The sequence below is a fragment of the Convolutriloba macropyga genome, chromosome 2, assembly GCF_964194025.1.
Source record: "Convolutriloba macropyga chromosome 2, txConMacr16.3, whole genome shotgun sequence".
Lineage (NCBI taxonomy): Eukaryota > Metazoa > Xenacoelomorpha > Acoela > Convolutidae > Convolutriloba > Convolutriloba macropyga.
Genome location: NC_134469.1, coordinates 3,273,568 through 3,289,632, shown reverse-complemented (window position 1 = coordinate 3,289,632; position 16,065 = coordinate 3,273,568). Strand labels below are relative to the sequence as shown.

General features: G+C 37.2%; 2 protein-coding genes across 2 annotated transcripts in view; both read right to left on the bottom strand.

The window, feature by feature from the left end:
- The window catches only part of LOC142335566 (E3 ubiquitin-protein ligase UBR4-like), a 126,971-nt gene extending 121,971 nt beyond the window's left edge, over window positions 1-5,000 (bottom strand). Inside the window, exons 1-3 of the mRNA XM_075384105.1 lie at window positions 4,981-5,000; window positions 4,246-4,492; window positions 2,219-2,491 (exon numbers count right to left, since the gene is read on the bottom strand). Of these exons, the coding sequence (XP_075240220.1) occupies window positions 2,219-2,491; window positions 4,246-4,492; window positions 4,981-5,000 (540 nt within the window). The remainder of the gene's footprint in view (window positions 1-2,218; window positions 2,492-4,245; window positions 4,493-4,980) is intronic.
- Window positions 5,001-6,181: 1,181 nt separating this feature from the next.
- Window positions 6,182-16,065, bottom strand: part of LOC142355732 (uncharacterized) — a 35,794-nt gene continuing 25,910 nt past the window's right edge. The window contains exon 6 of the mRNA XM_075407808.1: window positions 6,182-6,518. Coding sequence (XP_075263923.1) covers window positions 6,236-6,518 — 283 coding nt within the window. The 3' untranslated portion in view covers window positions 6,182-6,235. The remainder of the gene's footprint in view (window positions 6,519-16,065) is intronic.

The window sequence follows — 16,065 nt, the reverse complement described above, 5'->3', positions numbered from 1 at the left end:
ACAAAAATCTTGATGAAATAAAAACAGAGAAGTCCAAAAAAACCAGCTATCGCTTTGCGGCTATTGACAAAACTTAAAGTAAAAAAATTACACCAGTTTTGGCGCAGTTTTAATTTGACTTATAGTAGTGAACTGCCGCCACTTGAGTTCAGCTGCTGACATTTGTGAATGACAGAGAAACTTAGATCACGGCAAACGAAGTCAACCATTCGTTGAATTGCCTATACCCTTTCAAACAGGTATCTGTTAAAACCACCAATAATACTTAGAAAACTTAAAGTCAAATAGTAAAAAAAGCTCCTAAAACCCTACAGAACTAAAAAATCTAAAAATTTTAGTTCCTTATATAACAAAAGTGCAAGTACAAAAAAAAACATTTCTTTTTAGCAATTGAAAATATTGCAATTTAAAAGCTGCAAGGAATTTACAAAACTCTCAAGTTCAGTATGTTTCAATTTCAGTCATGATTTAAAACTGTAATCAATTGGTACCTAAAAATCCATTTGAGCAAAAGGCATATTTAACGAAAATGAAAACCAAGCGAGAAGATTGAGAAAAGAGCTGCAAGATAGACGCGTAAAATACAGATAGAAATAGATACAGAAATGAGTTGAACAAGCTCTCTCAGCCGCCTAAAAACGCACAAACTAAACTCAAAGGTGAGGTGGTGTAACCTTGAGAACATTTTTGGGCGCAAAAAGATTCGACATGAAGTAATTTGAATACCCGATCTCCCGGATAACAGTCAAATCTCGTAACCACTCAGCGAAATTCGATTCGGCTCATGCACAAAGCAAACCAAGCATGAAAAAGTCACGGAAAATTCAAGCAAGAGAATATTTTAGAACAAATGTATCACAAAAAAATAGCGTCAGATGACAATTCAGAAAAACAAGAGCACATTAAAATAGCTAAGTCCAAGTTACATCTTCGCAGATACAAACATAGCCGCTAGATTGCCGGACAATAGCCACGATAGACGCCTGTGGCCTTCCATGAATTGGAACAATTAAAGAAATAAGATAGACAGATTGACCACCAGTCCTTAAATAGACCACTGGACTTTTTGGTTAGATTCGACTGTCATTTTTATGAGACACATACGTTCTATTAGGAAAAAGCCCTAAAGGAGCTTTTTCAAAATTAATATTTAAAAACTCAAGACTCTAATACTCAAGAATTAGGGCATATATGTAATGCACACTATTGACCTTTAACTAGTAAATGTTTATAAAGTTCATTAAGCGAGTTCAAAGTGAGGTAAGTCACGCATTTGACCTAAAAGCAGAAAAAATGACGGCACGCACACAAATATTAACTGCAAAGTAGTAGAAATCACTGAAAGTGAAAAAGTCAATTTCAAGAAGCCAGGTTGCAAGAATCATCGATGCAGACGAGGAATTAAAAAAAAACACGATGTCCCCAAGAATAGCCGCTATCGCTTCGCGGCTCTTAATATGAAAACAATATATCTGGCAGATTGCCAGAAAATAGACGCAATAGCTTCGTAAATCTGCAGTCTCAAAAAGATAGTATAAGATTGACAACAATTCTTATTAAATGCTCAGTTTTGCTGCTTCTAATGGCTGCTCTCAAATAACCTGCAATTAGAGTGGCACACTCACTTTACCTTATCTCTTTGAATCAAAGAAACGAAAAGTCGATTTTAGAGCCAGCAAGCCATTTTTGAGAGTGAGGTAAGTCACGGGTGACCAAAAAATTTTTCACGCGAATGAACAAAAAAAACTCGTTCCAATAAGAGTGAAAAATGACGTCACGCACGCACTTCAGTTGAAATTGCATGAACAAATGAACAAAAAGCAGATTTGAAGTGGTTTTGACGTCATATGGTCGCAACAAAAATCTTGACAATGAATTTAACAATTTTCATACCTCTTTCTCTCCTCTCTTGAAATTAGCAGTATGAACAAAAACTCATTCTCTTCTAGCACTACTCTTCAACTCTAAAACTACTCTAATTTTCATTTCATGCGTTTCATTTACGGCTCCAAAATTCACTCCAATAAAATTGATTAAAAAGACACTTTGAGTCGTAAAAAAGAGAACATCTAAATAGAAATAACGTTTTGTTCTTTCGAAATAATGTTCTGTCTGTTTTACGTTTGTGTTTTTGTTCTGACAAAAACAAAAATCAAAATATTACACAAAAATAAGAACTGAATCATTCAAAATTGAGCCAGTCGTCTAGTAGCTTCACCTCTTGCAAGGCATGAGGATGTCCGGGTGGACCTGTCTCCTCATAATCCTCCTCTTCCTCCTCATCATCATCATCATCTTCATCATCTTCCTCCTGATCCCCCTCCTCCTCTTCCTCTTCTTCGTCCTCGTCTTCATCAATGACCATCATATCCTCTCCGAATAGACTGTTGTTGCCCTCCTCCTCTCCTGTGGTAGAACTGTTGTTGTCTTCTGTCTCCTCACTGTTGTCACCCACAACAGCATTCCTGCCCAATATCAACAACAGTCTCAACTCACAAAAACAAACCGTTCAGGTAAATTTACCAAGTAAAAACCCTAAACATACATACCTGAAACGTTTATGTACTTCGACCTTACGGATAACTTAACTTGTAAAGGTAAATTTACTTAAGGGAATTTTTAACCTAACTCCTGTTACAGTAGTATTTACCTTGTTTTTTGTTTAAGAGTTCTCGAATTCAATACCCAAATAACTTATTAGTCAACAGAACCAATTCTCAATTTTCCTAGCACTCCATCTTTTCACTGTGCAAGGGAAAAAGTAAAATCCAATCACTTATTTCATGAGCCTCAAGAAATTCGATTCGGCTCAATCACAAAGCAAACCAAGCATGAAAAAGTCACGGAAAATTCAAGCAAGAGAATATTTTAGAACAAATGTATCACAAAAAAATAGCGTCAGATGACAATTCAGAAAAACAAGAGCACATTAAAATAGCTAAGTCCAAGTTACATCTTCGCAGATACAAACATAGCCGCTAGATTGCCGGACAATAGCCACGATAGACGCCTGTGGCCTTCCATGAATTGGAACAATTAAAGAAATAAGATAGACAGATTGACCACCAGTCCTTAAATAGACCACTGGACTTTTTGGTTAGATTCGACTGTCATTTTTATGAGACACATACGTTCTATTAGGAAAAAGCCCTAAAGGAGCTTTTTCAAAATTAATATTTAAAAACTCAAGACTCTAATACTCAAGAATTAGGGCATATATGTAATGCACACTATTGACCTTTAACTAGTAAATGTTTATAAAGTTCATTAAGCGAGTTCAAAGTGAGGTAAGTCACGCATTTGACCTAAAAGCAGAAAAAATGACGGCACGCACACAAATATTAACTGCAAAGTAGTAGAAATCACTGAAAGTGAAAAAGTCAATTTCAAGAAGCCAGGTTGCAAGAATCATCGATGCAGACGAGGAATTAAAAAAAAGCACGATGTCCCCAAGAATAGCCGCTATCGCTTCGCGGCTCTTAATATGAAAACAATATATCTGGCAGATTGCCAGAAAATAGACGCAATAGCTTCGTAAATCTGCAGTCTCAAAAAGATAGTATAAGATTGACAACAATTCTTATTAAATGCTCAGTTTTGCTGCTTCTAATGGCTGCTCTCAAATAACCTGCAATTAGAGTGGCACACTCACTTTACCTTATCTCTTTGAATCAAAGAAACGAAAAGTCGATTTTAGAGCCAGCAAGCCATTTTTGAGAGTGAGGTAAGTCACGGGTGACCAAAAAATTTTTCACGCGAATGAACAAAAAAAACTCGTTCCAATAAGAGTGAAAAATGACGTCACGCACGCACTTCAGTTGAAATTGCATGAACAAATGAACAAAAAGCAGATTTGAAGTGGTTTTGACGTCATATGGTCGCAACAAAAATCTTGACAATGAATTTAACAATTTTCATACCTCTTTCTCTCCTCTCTTGAAATTAGCAGTATGAACAAAAACTCATTCTCTTCTAGCACTACTCTTCAACTCTAAAACTACTCTAATTTTCATTTCATGCGTTTCATTTACGGCTCCAAAATTCACTCCAATAAAATTGATTAAAAAGACACTTTGAGTCGTAAAAAAGAGAACATCTAAATAGAAATAACGTTTTGTTCTTTCGAAATAATGTTCTGTCTGTTTTACGTTTGTGTTTTTGTTCTGACAAAAACAAAAATCAAAATATTACACAAAAATAAGAACTGAATCATTCAAAATTGAGCCAGTCGTCTAGTAGCTTCACCTCTTGCAAGGCATGAGGATGTCCGGGTGGACCTGTCTCCTCATAATCCTCCTCTTCCTCCTCATCATCATCATCATCTTCATCATCTTCCTCCTGATCCCCCTCCTCCTCTTCCTCTTCTTCGTCCTCGTCTTCATCAATGACCATCATATCCTCTCCGAATAGACTGTTGTTGCCCTCCTCCTCTCCTGTGGTAGAACTGTTGTTGTCTTCTGTCTCCTCACTGTTGTCACCCACAACAGCATTCCTGCCCAATATCAACAACAGTCTCAACTCACAAAAACAAACCGTTCAGGTAAATTTACCAAGTAAAAACCCTAAACATACATACCTGAAACGTTTATGTACTTCGACCTTACGGATAACTTAACTTGTAAAGGTAAATTTACTTAAGGGAATTTTTAACCTAACTCCTGTTACAGTAGTATTTACCTTGTTTTTTGTTTAAGAGTTCTCGAATTCAATACCCAAATAACTTATTAGTCAACAGAACCAATTCTCAATTTTCCTAGCACTCCATCTTTTCACTGTGCAAGGGAAAAAGTAAAATCCAATCACTTATTTCATGAGCCTCAAGAAATTCGATTCGGCTCAATCACAAAGCAAACCAAGCATGAAAAAGTCACGGAAAATTCAAGCAAGAGAATATTTTAGAACAAATGTATCACAAAAAAATAGCGTCAGATGACAATTCAGAAAAACAAGAGCACATTAAAATAGCTAAGTCCAAGTTACATCTTCGCAGATACAAACATAGCCGCTAGATTGCCGGACAATAGCCACGATAGACGCCTGTGGCCTTCCATGAATTGGAACAATTAAAGAAATAAGATAGACAGATTGACCACCAGTCCTTAAATAGACCACTGGACTTTTTGGTTAGATTCGACTGTCATTTTTATGAGACACATACGTTCTATTAGGAAAAAGCCCTAAAGGAGCTTTTTCAAAATTAATATTTAAAAACTCAAGACTCTAATACTCAAGAATTAGGGCATATATGTAATGCACACTATTGACCTTTAACTAGTAAATGTTTATAAAGTTCATTAAGCGAGTTCAAAGTGAGGTAAGTCACGCATTTGACCTAAAAGCAGAAAAAATGACGGCACGCACACAAATATTAACTGCAAAGTAGTAGAAATCACTGAAAGTGAAAAAGTCAATTTCAAGAAGCCAGGTTGCAAGAATCATCGATGCAGACGAGGAATTAAAAAAAACACGATGTCCCCAAGAATAGCCGCTATCGCTTCGCGGCTCTTAATATGAAAACAATATATCTGGCAGATTGCCAGAAAATAGACGCAATAGCTTCGTAAATCTGCAGTCTCAAAAAGATAGTATAAGATTGACAACAATTCTTATTAAATGCTCAGTTTTGCTGCTTCTAATGGCTGCTCTCAAATAACCTGCAATTAGAGTGGCACACTCACTTTACCTTATCTCTTTGAATCAAAGAAACGAAAAGTCGATTTTAGAGCCAGCAAGCCATTTTTGAGAGTGAGGTAAGTCACGGGTGACCAAAAAATTTTTCACGCGAATGAACAAAAAAAACTCGTTCCAATAAGAGTGAAAAATGACGTCACGCACGCACTTCAGTTGAAATTGCATGAACAAATGAACAAAAAGCAGATTTGAAGTGGTTTTGACGTCATATGGTCGCAACAAAAATCTTGACAATGAATTTAACAATTTTCATACCTCTTTCTCTCCTCTCTTGAAATTAGCAGTATGAACAAAAACTCATTCTCTTCTAGCACTACTCTTCAACTCTAAAACTACTCTAATTTTCATTTCAGGTGTTTCATTTACGGCTCCAAAATTCACTCCAATAAAATTGATTAAAAAGACACTTTGAGTCGTAAAAAAGAGAACATCTAAATAGAAATAACTTTTTGTTCTGTTGAAATAATGTTCTGTCTGTTTTACGTTTGTGTTTTTGTTCTGACAAAAACCAAAATCAAAATATTATACAAAAATAAGAACTGAATCATTCAAAATTGAGCCGGTCGTCTAGTAGCTTCACCTCTTGCAAGGCATGAGGATGTCCGGGTGGACCTGTCTCCTCATAATCCTCCTCTTCCTCCTCATCATCATCATCATCATCTTCATCTTCCTCCTGATCCTCCTCCTCCTCTTCCTCTTCTTCGTCCTCGTCTTCATCAATGACCATCATATCCTCCCCGAATAGACTGTTGTTGCCCTCCTCCTCTCCTGTGGTAGAACTGTTGTTGTCTTCTGTCTCCTCACTGTTGTCACCAACCACAGCATTCCTGCCCAATATCAACAACAGTCTCAACTCACAAAAACAAACCGTTCAGGTAAATTTACCAAGTAAAAACCCTAAACATACATACCTGAAACGTTTATGTACTTCGGCCTTACTTCACGACTTGACCTTACGGATACCTTAACTTGTAAAGGTAAATTTACTTAAGGTAATTTTTAACTTAACTCCTGTTACAGTTTAAACAGTTTAAAGTTTAAGGACATAACCTTAATTAGTATTTACCTTGTTTTTTGTTGAGAGTTCTCGAATTCAATACCCAAATAACTTATTAGTCAACAGAACCAATTCTCAATTTTCCTAGCACTCCATCTTTTCACTATGCAAGGGAAAAAGTAAAATCCAATCACTTATTTCGTGAGCCTCAAGAAATTTTCTCGAAGCAATTATACCTTTTTTATTCTTTAAAAAAACTATCTAAAATAAATTTATCAATCCATCAGCTAGCTGGGTTTTAGTCTGAATCCAATTAGCACCAAGCCAACACAAATCTTGAAAACAAAGATGGCCCAAGAGTACTCCAATTATCAATCACGTTTGTCTTTAAACATACCCAGCAGATTGCTGCAAAATAGCCGCCATTGATTCCCATAACGCCGATCAAGATTGAAGCAACAGGAAAACAATGACAAAAAAATTTATTCGATTTTGTACTTATGCAAACTCCTGTTTCTTATAGAGAGGATGCACGGGCAAGTGGTCATGCCAAAACGCATTAAAGATCCTAGCTAAACTTATACGAACAAATTTCAAGTAGCTGGCATCTAAAATTGGGTTTGATGGGTTCGTCCCGTTTCCAATTTGATTTTGTTTTTCGATACTGATTCTGTTCTTTAGATTGCTCTGCTGAAAAAAACGGCTGTTTAAAAGTATGAGGGCGCCTATTAAACACCCTTAGAAGACGAGGGCGACTATTAAACATAAATCGACTAACGTCGGACAAATTGATCTCGAGAGACAGACGGGCAATGTAACTCCGAGGAAGCTGCAGCCTATATAACTTTTTATGGCGACAAAGGAGGGCTTCGAACCCACTGCCTCCAGTGTACAAGTAGAAATCAAGATGACAAGCAAGAAAAAGTAACTCAAGCTGTGAAATCGAAAGACTGTTCTAGAATAAAACAGCCAAACAAACAATTTGCAACATAGCTGGACGATTGCCAGAAAAGAGCCGCGCTAGCTTCGTAGATCTGCTGTCTCAAAAAAACAATAACATAACACGTCGGGTCAATTGCTCTCCAACGACCGGCGAGCAGTTGGCTTTGTCAGTAGCTAGCCACGGCCTAGCGGGGCTAGCTTTAGTTTAAGTGAAGGGGAGTGAAATGAGCGCAGCGCGGGGGTGCGGGGGGGGGGGGGCAAATTGAGGGGGGGGGGGGGGGGGGGGACAACAGTAGGAGGCGGATCTTTGGCTGCACGTGGCCCTTACGGCCTCAACGATGCGCAGAGGTGGGGATTTGGGGTTGATCTTTGAATACTTGAAGACCAGTGAGATGAAAGGCTCTAAGAGAACTTAATGCCCACTGGGCACTAACTTTTCTGAGGACCAAATTTGAATGGGTCAGACAAAAAATTGCATAAAAGAGACCAACATGAATAATATAATTGCTACAAACTTCGCTTGAGAGCAATAAACAACGATTTCCTAAAAAGTAGTAGTTAAGTCATTTATGATAAAATTTGTTTATACATTTCTACTATAATTCAACGTTAATGAGGGTAATAGATGATGACATCACGCCACATAACAACAGCTGAAGTGCGGCATCAAGAAAAGAGTATGTGAGAGAAAAAACTTAAACGAGAAAGAGAAGGAAAAACCCGAACCAGCACAGAGTGAGAGAGCTAGGAATATTTTCCGTGATTAGATTCGACTCGGCAAATTCGAGTTTTCTAGACTTGTTAGTAATCAAAATCATATAGAAAAAACAGTGCAACATTCGAAAAAAATTCCAGATTTCGCAGAGGAAAAAAATGTTGTTCTGTCATGTAACCCATCTGCAAGAAATAAAAAGTTTTGTTGGTCAGTAAAGATCGTTGAACTCAGAAAAGGACAAATACTCAAAAATTTTCAAAACAATTGCAAATTTTAACAAAATATTGCAATAAAAAATCGTGATATTAATAGCTTCAGAACATTTTTTTGTCTCAAGAGACTATTTAGTGTCACTATGTTAAGTCTTGAATAATTTCACCGTCTCATAAAATCCATAAACTTGGCACACGATAAAAATTTTCCAAAAAAGAAAAAAACTAAAATTTATCACAAATAAGCTAAACTCGAGTTATTAAAATATTGATAACCATTCCACTAACTCCAAAAATTACGCAACATCCCATTATAACATCTTGGAGGTGGTCCCTGGGCCCCTAGTGCCGGAAAAAAATACAAAAAAAGTCAAAATTATTTTTAAAAAAACCTGAAAATGCAAGATTTTTTTAAAAAAATTATTGAGATTCGAGATATTAAAATCTGGAAAAAGATTCCATTACATCTACAAACTATACAGTTACCTATTCCGGAGAAACCTAAACATCGACAAAATTTTTCAGAAAAACTTGAAAAAAATCGCAAATTCTATAAAATTGCTAAAATATGTGACACTGAAAAGTTGAAAACTATTCATCGTCCAATAAAAATTTATTAATAACCTATTAATAAAACATAGTGTAGGTTTCTAATTCCTGGCCGCTGGGGCTGATAAAACTTTAATAACAATAATAGTAAAAAAATGAAAAAAAATGCAATTCTTACAAAGAAATTGCTAAAATTCGTGATGTTAAATTGTTGAAAACCATTCCACTGCCACTAGAACCTATGCAGTAACCTATTGTCAAATACTAGAGGAGGTTCCTTGACACCTAGGGCTGGAAAATTTAATGGCAAAAATTTTCAAAAATTATGAAAATTAGTCGATATTTGCGTGTTTTTATTTGTAAGGACAAAAAGTCAAATACGTCACAAAAAAATCAGTCAAGCAGAAAATCGCATAGAAAAAAGATCAATATAATTGCTAAAAACTTCGTTTGAGAAAAATTTTTAAAAAACAGACAGAAGAAATCTCTTTCATTAAATGCTGAGATGTCATATTTTGATTTAGAATCTGTATTTATTAGCTGCTTCTTTTAGCTTCTCTAGAAAAATCTTCAATTAGAGTGACACACTCACTTAACCTTATCTTCTTTAGAAAGAAAATAAAGTAAAACAAAGTCAATTTGAGAGTGAGGAAGTCACTTTTGAGAGCGAGTTAAGTCTCGAGGGACCAAAAACTCGATCATGCGAATGAAGAATAACTCGCTCGACTAAGAACGAAAAAAACTGTCACGCACGCAATTCATTCGAAATTGCATAAAATCTTTACGATAAAATAAACCATTTAGAAAAAAAAACCCGATCAATAAAAATTGAAGTCATATTGCCACGTGTGACCAAAAAAATAGAAACGAGAAAGTGAATTTTTGTTTAAATACCGTTTTCTCACTCTGCTTTAAAATTAGCGTTTCAATTTGACTTCAAAAATAATAAAAATGTGTGAACAGATCTTAAGTTAACAGAAAACGTGTACAATTCAAATTCTTTGCATTTTAAAAGCATACCCGGCAGATTGCCGGAAAATAGCCGCCGTTGATTCCAATCAGCATGATTGGGATTGAAAGAATAGAAGATATTGAAAAAAAAGATTTTTGTACAAAAACGATTTATTTTGATGGCATTTCGTAGTTGAACATAACGTACTTTTGTTTCTTAGAGAGAGGCTAGAGGGGCTATTATTAATACCAATAAGCATTAGAGATGGTAACTAAGACCTATAGGAATGACGTTCAAATAGAAGGCATCTAAAATTGGGCATTGTTTATCCTGTTTCTACTTCTGACTTCAATTTTTTGTACTGACTCTATTCATTTTGAATTGCTTTGCTGAGCAACTGAAGTTCAAAATCACTTTTAGCAGAATGAGAGAAGAGAGAAACTAGCTTTGAGAAGTCAAAAAGATATCACGCAAAATGTTGAAAAAGCGGCAAAATGAGGTAAAGCGAAACATTTTTTTAATCGACGAAGTAGAAAAAACATAGCAGGACAAGTCCTGACGTACAATTCAAAGAATTTTCATTGACTAAACAGAATATTAGACATAGAACGGACTATGAATGGATTGGGAAAAATATTTAGAAAAAAATCCGATCCAAAAAATCGAAAAAACAGTAAAAATCAAAGTGAAATTGCCGCATGTAAACAAAAAACCACTAGCGAGAAAGCGAATTTTTGTACAAACACTGTTTTCTTACTCTACTTTAAAATTAGAGCGCAAAAATTTCACGCCGCAAAACCACTCGCTTTTTCGCTCCGCTTCCTGTTTCGGCGTGACCAAAATCACTACTCAAATTTGACTTCAAAAATCATGAAAATGTGTGAACAGATCTTAAAAAAAACATAGCTGGAAGAATTCCGGAAACGACTCGAAGTGAAAATCCATTTAACGCCATCCAAAAACTCATCAAACAAAACATGCTTTCACTAATTTATAATTATCTATAAAGAAAACCATGAAACAAAACAGTAGAAACAAAAAAATCAAATCTGTTTAAATATGATAAAAAAAATCTGATCAAACTTTGTTATAAAGTGAGATCCCGAAAAAACTATCTCTGCCAAAATAACTTCATCAAAACAACTAGTACTTAAAAAATCACTTGTGTTTATTTTGAAAAAAAAATACTTTAGGCTAAATTATGAAAAAAAAGCTCTTAAAAACAACTTTCACTGAAAAACTGGAAAAAGTTACTAAATTTTTTAATATTTCAAAAGCATATAAATCCAAAGAAAAGTTCCCTTCAGTCAATAGGGTACCCAGATGCTCGCAAAACAATAGGCAAGTCACAATAGGCTAAAGAAACTTTGCTAAAAACTGAAAAAAAAAACGAAAAACTGCAAAAAATTAAGAAAAATAGTTCCAATTTTCGCAATTTTTTTGTCAAATTTCTCAACAAAAAAATGATTCTTAGCCAAAAAACTGTAACCAATTGTTATTGTTGTGTGCACAAAGTCTCTTTGTGCAGATTGTTGAGTTGCTAGGCTTAAGGCTGTAAAAGGCTAGCGCGATAAGAATTAACTTTCTCTTCTTGTTCAGGTTTTCTCTTGACACCAAGTGCGCTTCTCACTTGCGCTCCGTTTGGAGCGTTCGAATGAAGACTGGTACAACCAGTAAATGAAGTAACAAAGCGCGCAACGTATTTACAACTACGAACAATCATAATATAGGAACATAGTTAGTCTTTTGTACGAGTTCATATTAATACTTTTAGTACTTGGTTGCAGTGTGAGTAGGTGTCTCACCACATTCCCCCCCTCTTGGAGGATCCAGATGTGTAGTTAATGATTGGAGTTCTCGTTAGTGTCCTTGGTTGTGATGTTCTGGGTGTTTATGTTCCAATCGGGGTTTGGTACGTTGGGGGTCCAGTCCATGGAGTCTGAGTGCTGTGTGTTTCGAGTGGGGGCAGAGTTGACGGATGCGGTGTGGAATGAGTCTTGTGAGTCTGAAGATAGTATGACTATGTCTTGTCCAAAAGTGGTGTAGTTCGGGTTGATGTTTAGGGCAACTTGTGGGGGACTGTCCTCGGAGGTATCGATGAGGTCGATTACTGTGGTGTTCTTGTCTTTTGGATCTTGTGTGGAGTCTTCCGTTGTGGATAGTGGGGATAATGAGATATTTGCTATGGCTTTTTCTACATTTAGCTTCTTGACTGTGGGTTCCGCTTTAGACTTTCGAATGTTTCGCAAAGGGGGTGATTTGGCGATTGTTGACACGGTGTTCCGTTTGGGGGTGAGCATGAAGTCTGCTGCCGATGACGACGTGGCTATTATGAATGGTTTTGTGTGCCCTGGGGATCGTTCCTTGAACACGCGGGTCGTGGGTTTTTTGCTGAGTTCGCTGAAGTTGACCTGGTTTTGGCTTAGTTGGAAGGCGTAGCTTTGCTTCAGTGATGCGATTTTAGCTTCTGTCAATTTTGTGTTGGCCGTTCTCCTGGCTGCTGAAACAGTTGCCTTTTTCCGTATGCATGGTTGTTTACCCTTTTGTGCTTTCCCTGGGGATTTCTTGTTGAGTTTTTTCTTTCCTCCTGTTGTTCTTGTGAGTATCGGTGATACATTAAATGAGGGGCCGGGCATAGAGTGCTGTGGATGTGTATCGTCGATGGGTGTGGACGTTTCAAGTTGTTGTGTCTTTGTTGTTGAACTTGTTTCTTCATTGTTGACCTTTCGCTTGTGGGGTTGTACAATGTTGGGAGGTGCGGATTGCCTTGTGTTCTTTGGGTTTTCACCCATCTTGGATGTCCTCAACCGCTGTGCTTTTTCCGCTAAACAGAATTTTTCTATTTTACGTTTGTTTCGGTTATATTCCCCAATTGTTTTGCAAGCTACGAAATTTATGAGGCGTAGTTTTGGTTCTTGTGGGGCGGGGCGCGTTTCTGAAGATATTGCTATGTCATTGTTACGTATAACGGTATTTTTGCGATTGTGAGTGTCTATAGTAATGGTGTGAGGGGTGTAATCGACTATTGTGCCGTCTGGTATTATGGACCAGAGGGGTTTTAGCATGCCTCTTGGTTCTGGGTTTTTTCTTCTTATAGTTTTTCGTGCTAGGTTTCGACGTGTTTGGTCAATAATTGTGGTCTTATCTCCTATTTGGAATTTAAATTTAGACGGAATTATTGTACCCTTTTGGGGAAGCAAGTGGTGCGTTGTCTGATTCCGAGGTGTCCGACGATTGGGATGCTTCCGATTGGGCTTCCTGGGAATTCGGCTCGTCCTGTCGATACTGTATGTCCAGATTAACTTCCGAGTTGGTGTCCCTGTCCCAGATCGCGGCCGGCGTCAGGCTTCGGTTCTGGAGTAGTCGTTTGTCTAAGTAAAATGATTTTATGTTGTTGTATGATAGGTTTTTTGTGTTGGGTTTTGTAAGGATGTTAGATAATTCCGTATTTTTCGGTCTGCCAAAGTGTGCCTGGAAAGGGGCAATTTTAAAGATTCTGTTTGGTATAAGCCTAATGGATTCAATTATTTCTGTTATTTTTTCTGCTATGGTTGTATTATCCCATATGGGGTCAATGTTCATTGTTGCTAGTCTTCGCTTTAATGTTTGTATCAAACGTTCTACCATTCCTGAAGCGCGGTGGTCGTGCGTAGGGGAAAATATTAGTTTTATGTTTTTATCTTTGCAGTAAATTTCGAATGCTCTTGATTTGAATGCTTGCGCTTGGTCGCAACGGATGCTTCGTGGGATTCCATGAAACTTACAGTATTGGTTTAGAAATTCTATTGCCGTTTGTGTGTCACAACTTGTGTGAACTAGTGCGGATGGGTAGCGTGAAAATCGATCTACCGCGGCCAGTATATAATGTTCATTATTATTGTTTTTTTTGTCTATGATGGGCCCGGCAAAGTCTAATTGTAGCTCTTCGTTGGGTTCGCTTAACTTAGGTAGTGTTCCTAATTTTGATTTACTGATTATGGGTTTTAGGTTCTTACCTTGGTCTAAACATTGCTTGCAATTTTCTGCCCTGAGGGCTATTGTCCTGTGTATCTGGGGAAACCAGATCAGATTCGCTAATCTAATCATTCCCACTTGGCCCGGGTGGGTTCTGTGTACAGCGTTTATAACCAGGTTTTGTAGTTGGTGTGGAATAACTAGCTTGCCGTCGTACAACAGGCATCCCGATCTGGCTACGGCTAAGTCGTTTCTTAGGTTGTAATAATATTTGGAGACTTGTTTTAGTTGGTCCCAATTGTGGTTCTTTACCAACCGAATAATGTTTTGTAGGTTCTTATCTTTGAGGGTAGCCTCGGCTAGGAATTCCTCGCCGAATACACGGGAGAGGTTTAGTCGATAATTTGGGGCCGTTTCGTTCTCAAACTCGAATAGGGGTGCATGTTTATTTTCATCTATTGGTTCTCGGCCTTGTCCTAAGTTTGAAGTTGGGGGTGTGTTATCCGTTTGGGTTGCCACTGAGATTGGGGTATTTTGAGTTGGGGAGGTTTCAAGTAGGTTGTGCGACATTGTTGTTATAATTTTTCTTCTGGCTCGTTTTGTAATTTGTCTGTCGAATGTATTTAAATTCGGTCTGTTTCTAGTAACTACGTTAATTTTTGGACAGTATTGTAAGTGGTAATTGTTGAGAGTGGAAGGTAAAGGAGTTTTCTGTACGTTTGGGATCTTAGGAGAATTTGTGTTGGAATAAATTGTGATGTTTTTGGATCTTGAATGTTTTTGTTTCTAGAATTATGAAGTTTTGAATTGAGATTTGATTTAGAATTAACAAGCGAGAAAGAGCGTGACTGTTTATGGCAAGAGGAATGGCAAAAAGCGTTCGCTGTATTTTGTTTGCGCTGAGCGATGTTGTTTGCGTCATGTGATTTGTGTGTTAATCCGAATGGAGCGATCTGATTGGTTGAAATGTTGTGTTTACGTTCTTCGTTCAGCAGTGTGAAAGTAAATTCTCTGATTCTGTTTATTACGAAGAGTTCATCCTGTGGGCTTATTGGGGGGGGGGGGGGTTTGGTGTGGGTTTCTGCTTAGGTAATCAGTGAAGCCCATGTCTTTCCCCGGTATATGTTGAATTGAAAATGTGTACGGGAGTAATTTGTCTACCCAGCGTATCAGTCGACTTTGTCGTGATTTGTTCGCCCGATTGGGTTTGAGTGCGGAAAGTAGGGCTGTGTGGTCTGTGATTAATTCAAATTTTGAACCTAGTAAGTAATATTTGAAATGGTTTGTTGCCCATACTACTGATAGTAGTTCTAATTCGTTTGTACTATATTTCATTTCTGCTTCGTTTAAGAAGCGGCTGGCGTAGGCTATGGGGAAACATCCCTCTGGGTATTGTTGTTCTAGTACTGCTCCAAGTCCCGTGTGGCTTGCGTCACATTTCAGACGTGTTTTACGATGTTTGTCGAAATGTTTTTTTTTCTGTAATTTTTGAGATTTCTGCCTTTATTTTGTCTAAGGCTGTTGTATGTGTTTCTTCCCAACGTATTTTGTTGTTTGTTATGTTTTCTTTTTTTAGGAGTGGTCTTATGAGGTTGAGTAGATTGGCTAAGTTGGGAATAAATTTAATGAGTTGGTGTATTGAGCCCATAAGGGAACGAAGTTGTTTTAGTGTTTTAGGCGGTTTCAGGTTCATTATGGAGTCTGTCTTTTTTACTGTAGGGGAGATTCCCGATTGGGTAATTTTATAGCCTAGCCATGTTATTGAAGGTTTGGAGAATTCGCATTTTTCTAATTTGATGGCTAGATTTTCTTTGTCAAGTCTGGATAAGACCTTATATATGTCTTGTTCATGGTCAAGGGTGGAGCCTTTTGTTATGATTAGTATGTCGTCTAAAAAGTTGAATTTGTTGTCGATGTTTTCGAGTGTTTTGTCCAATGTTTTTTGGAATGTGGCGGGCATATCACTTAGACCGTAGAATCCATTTACGAATTGATATGTGCCAGTTGATTTGCCCCCGAGGATATTGAAGTTACAATGTTTTCTAATTTCGGG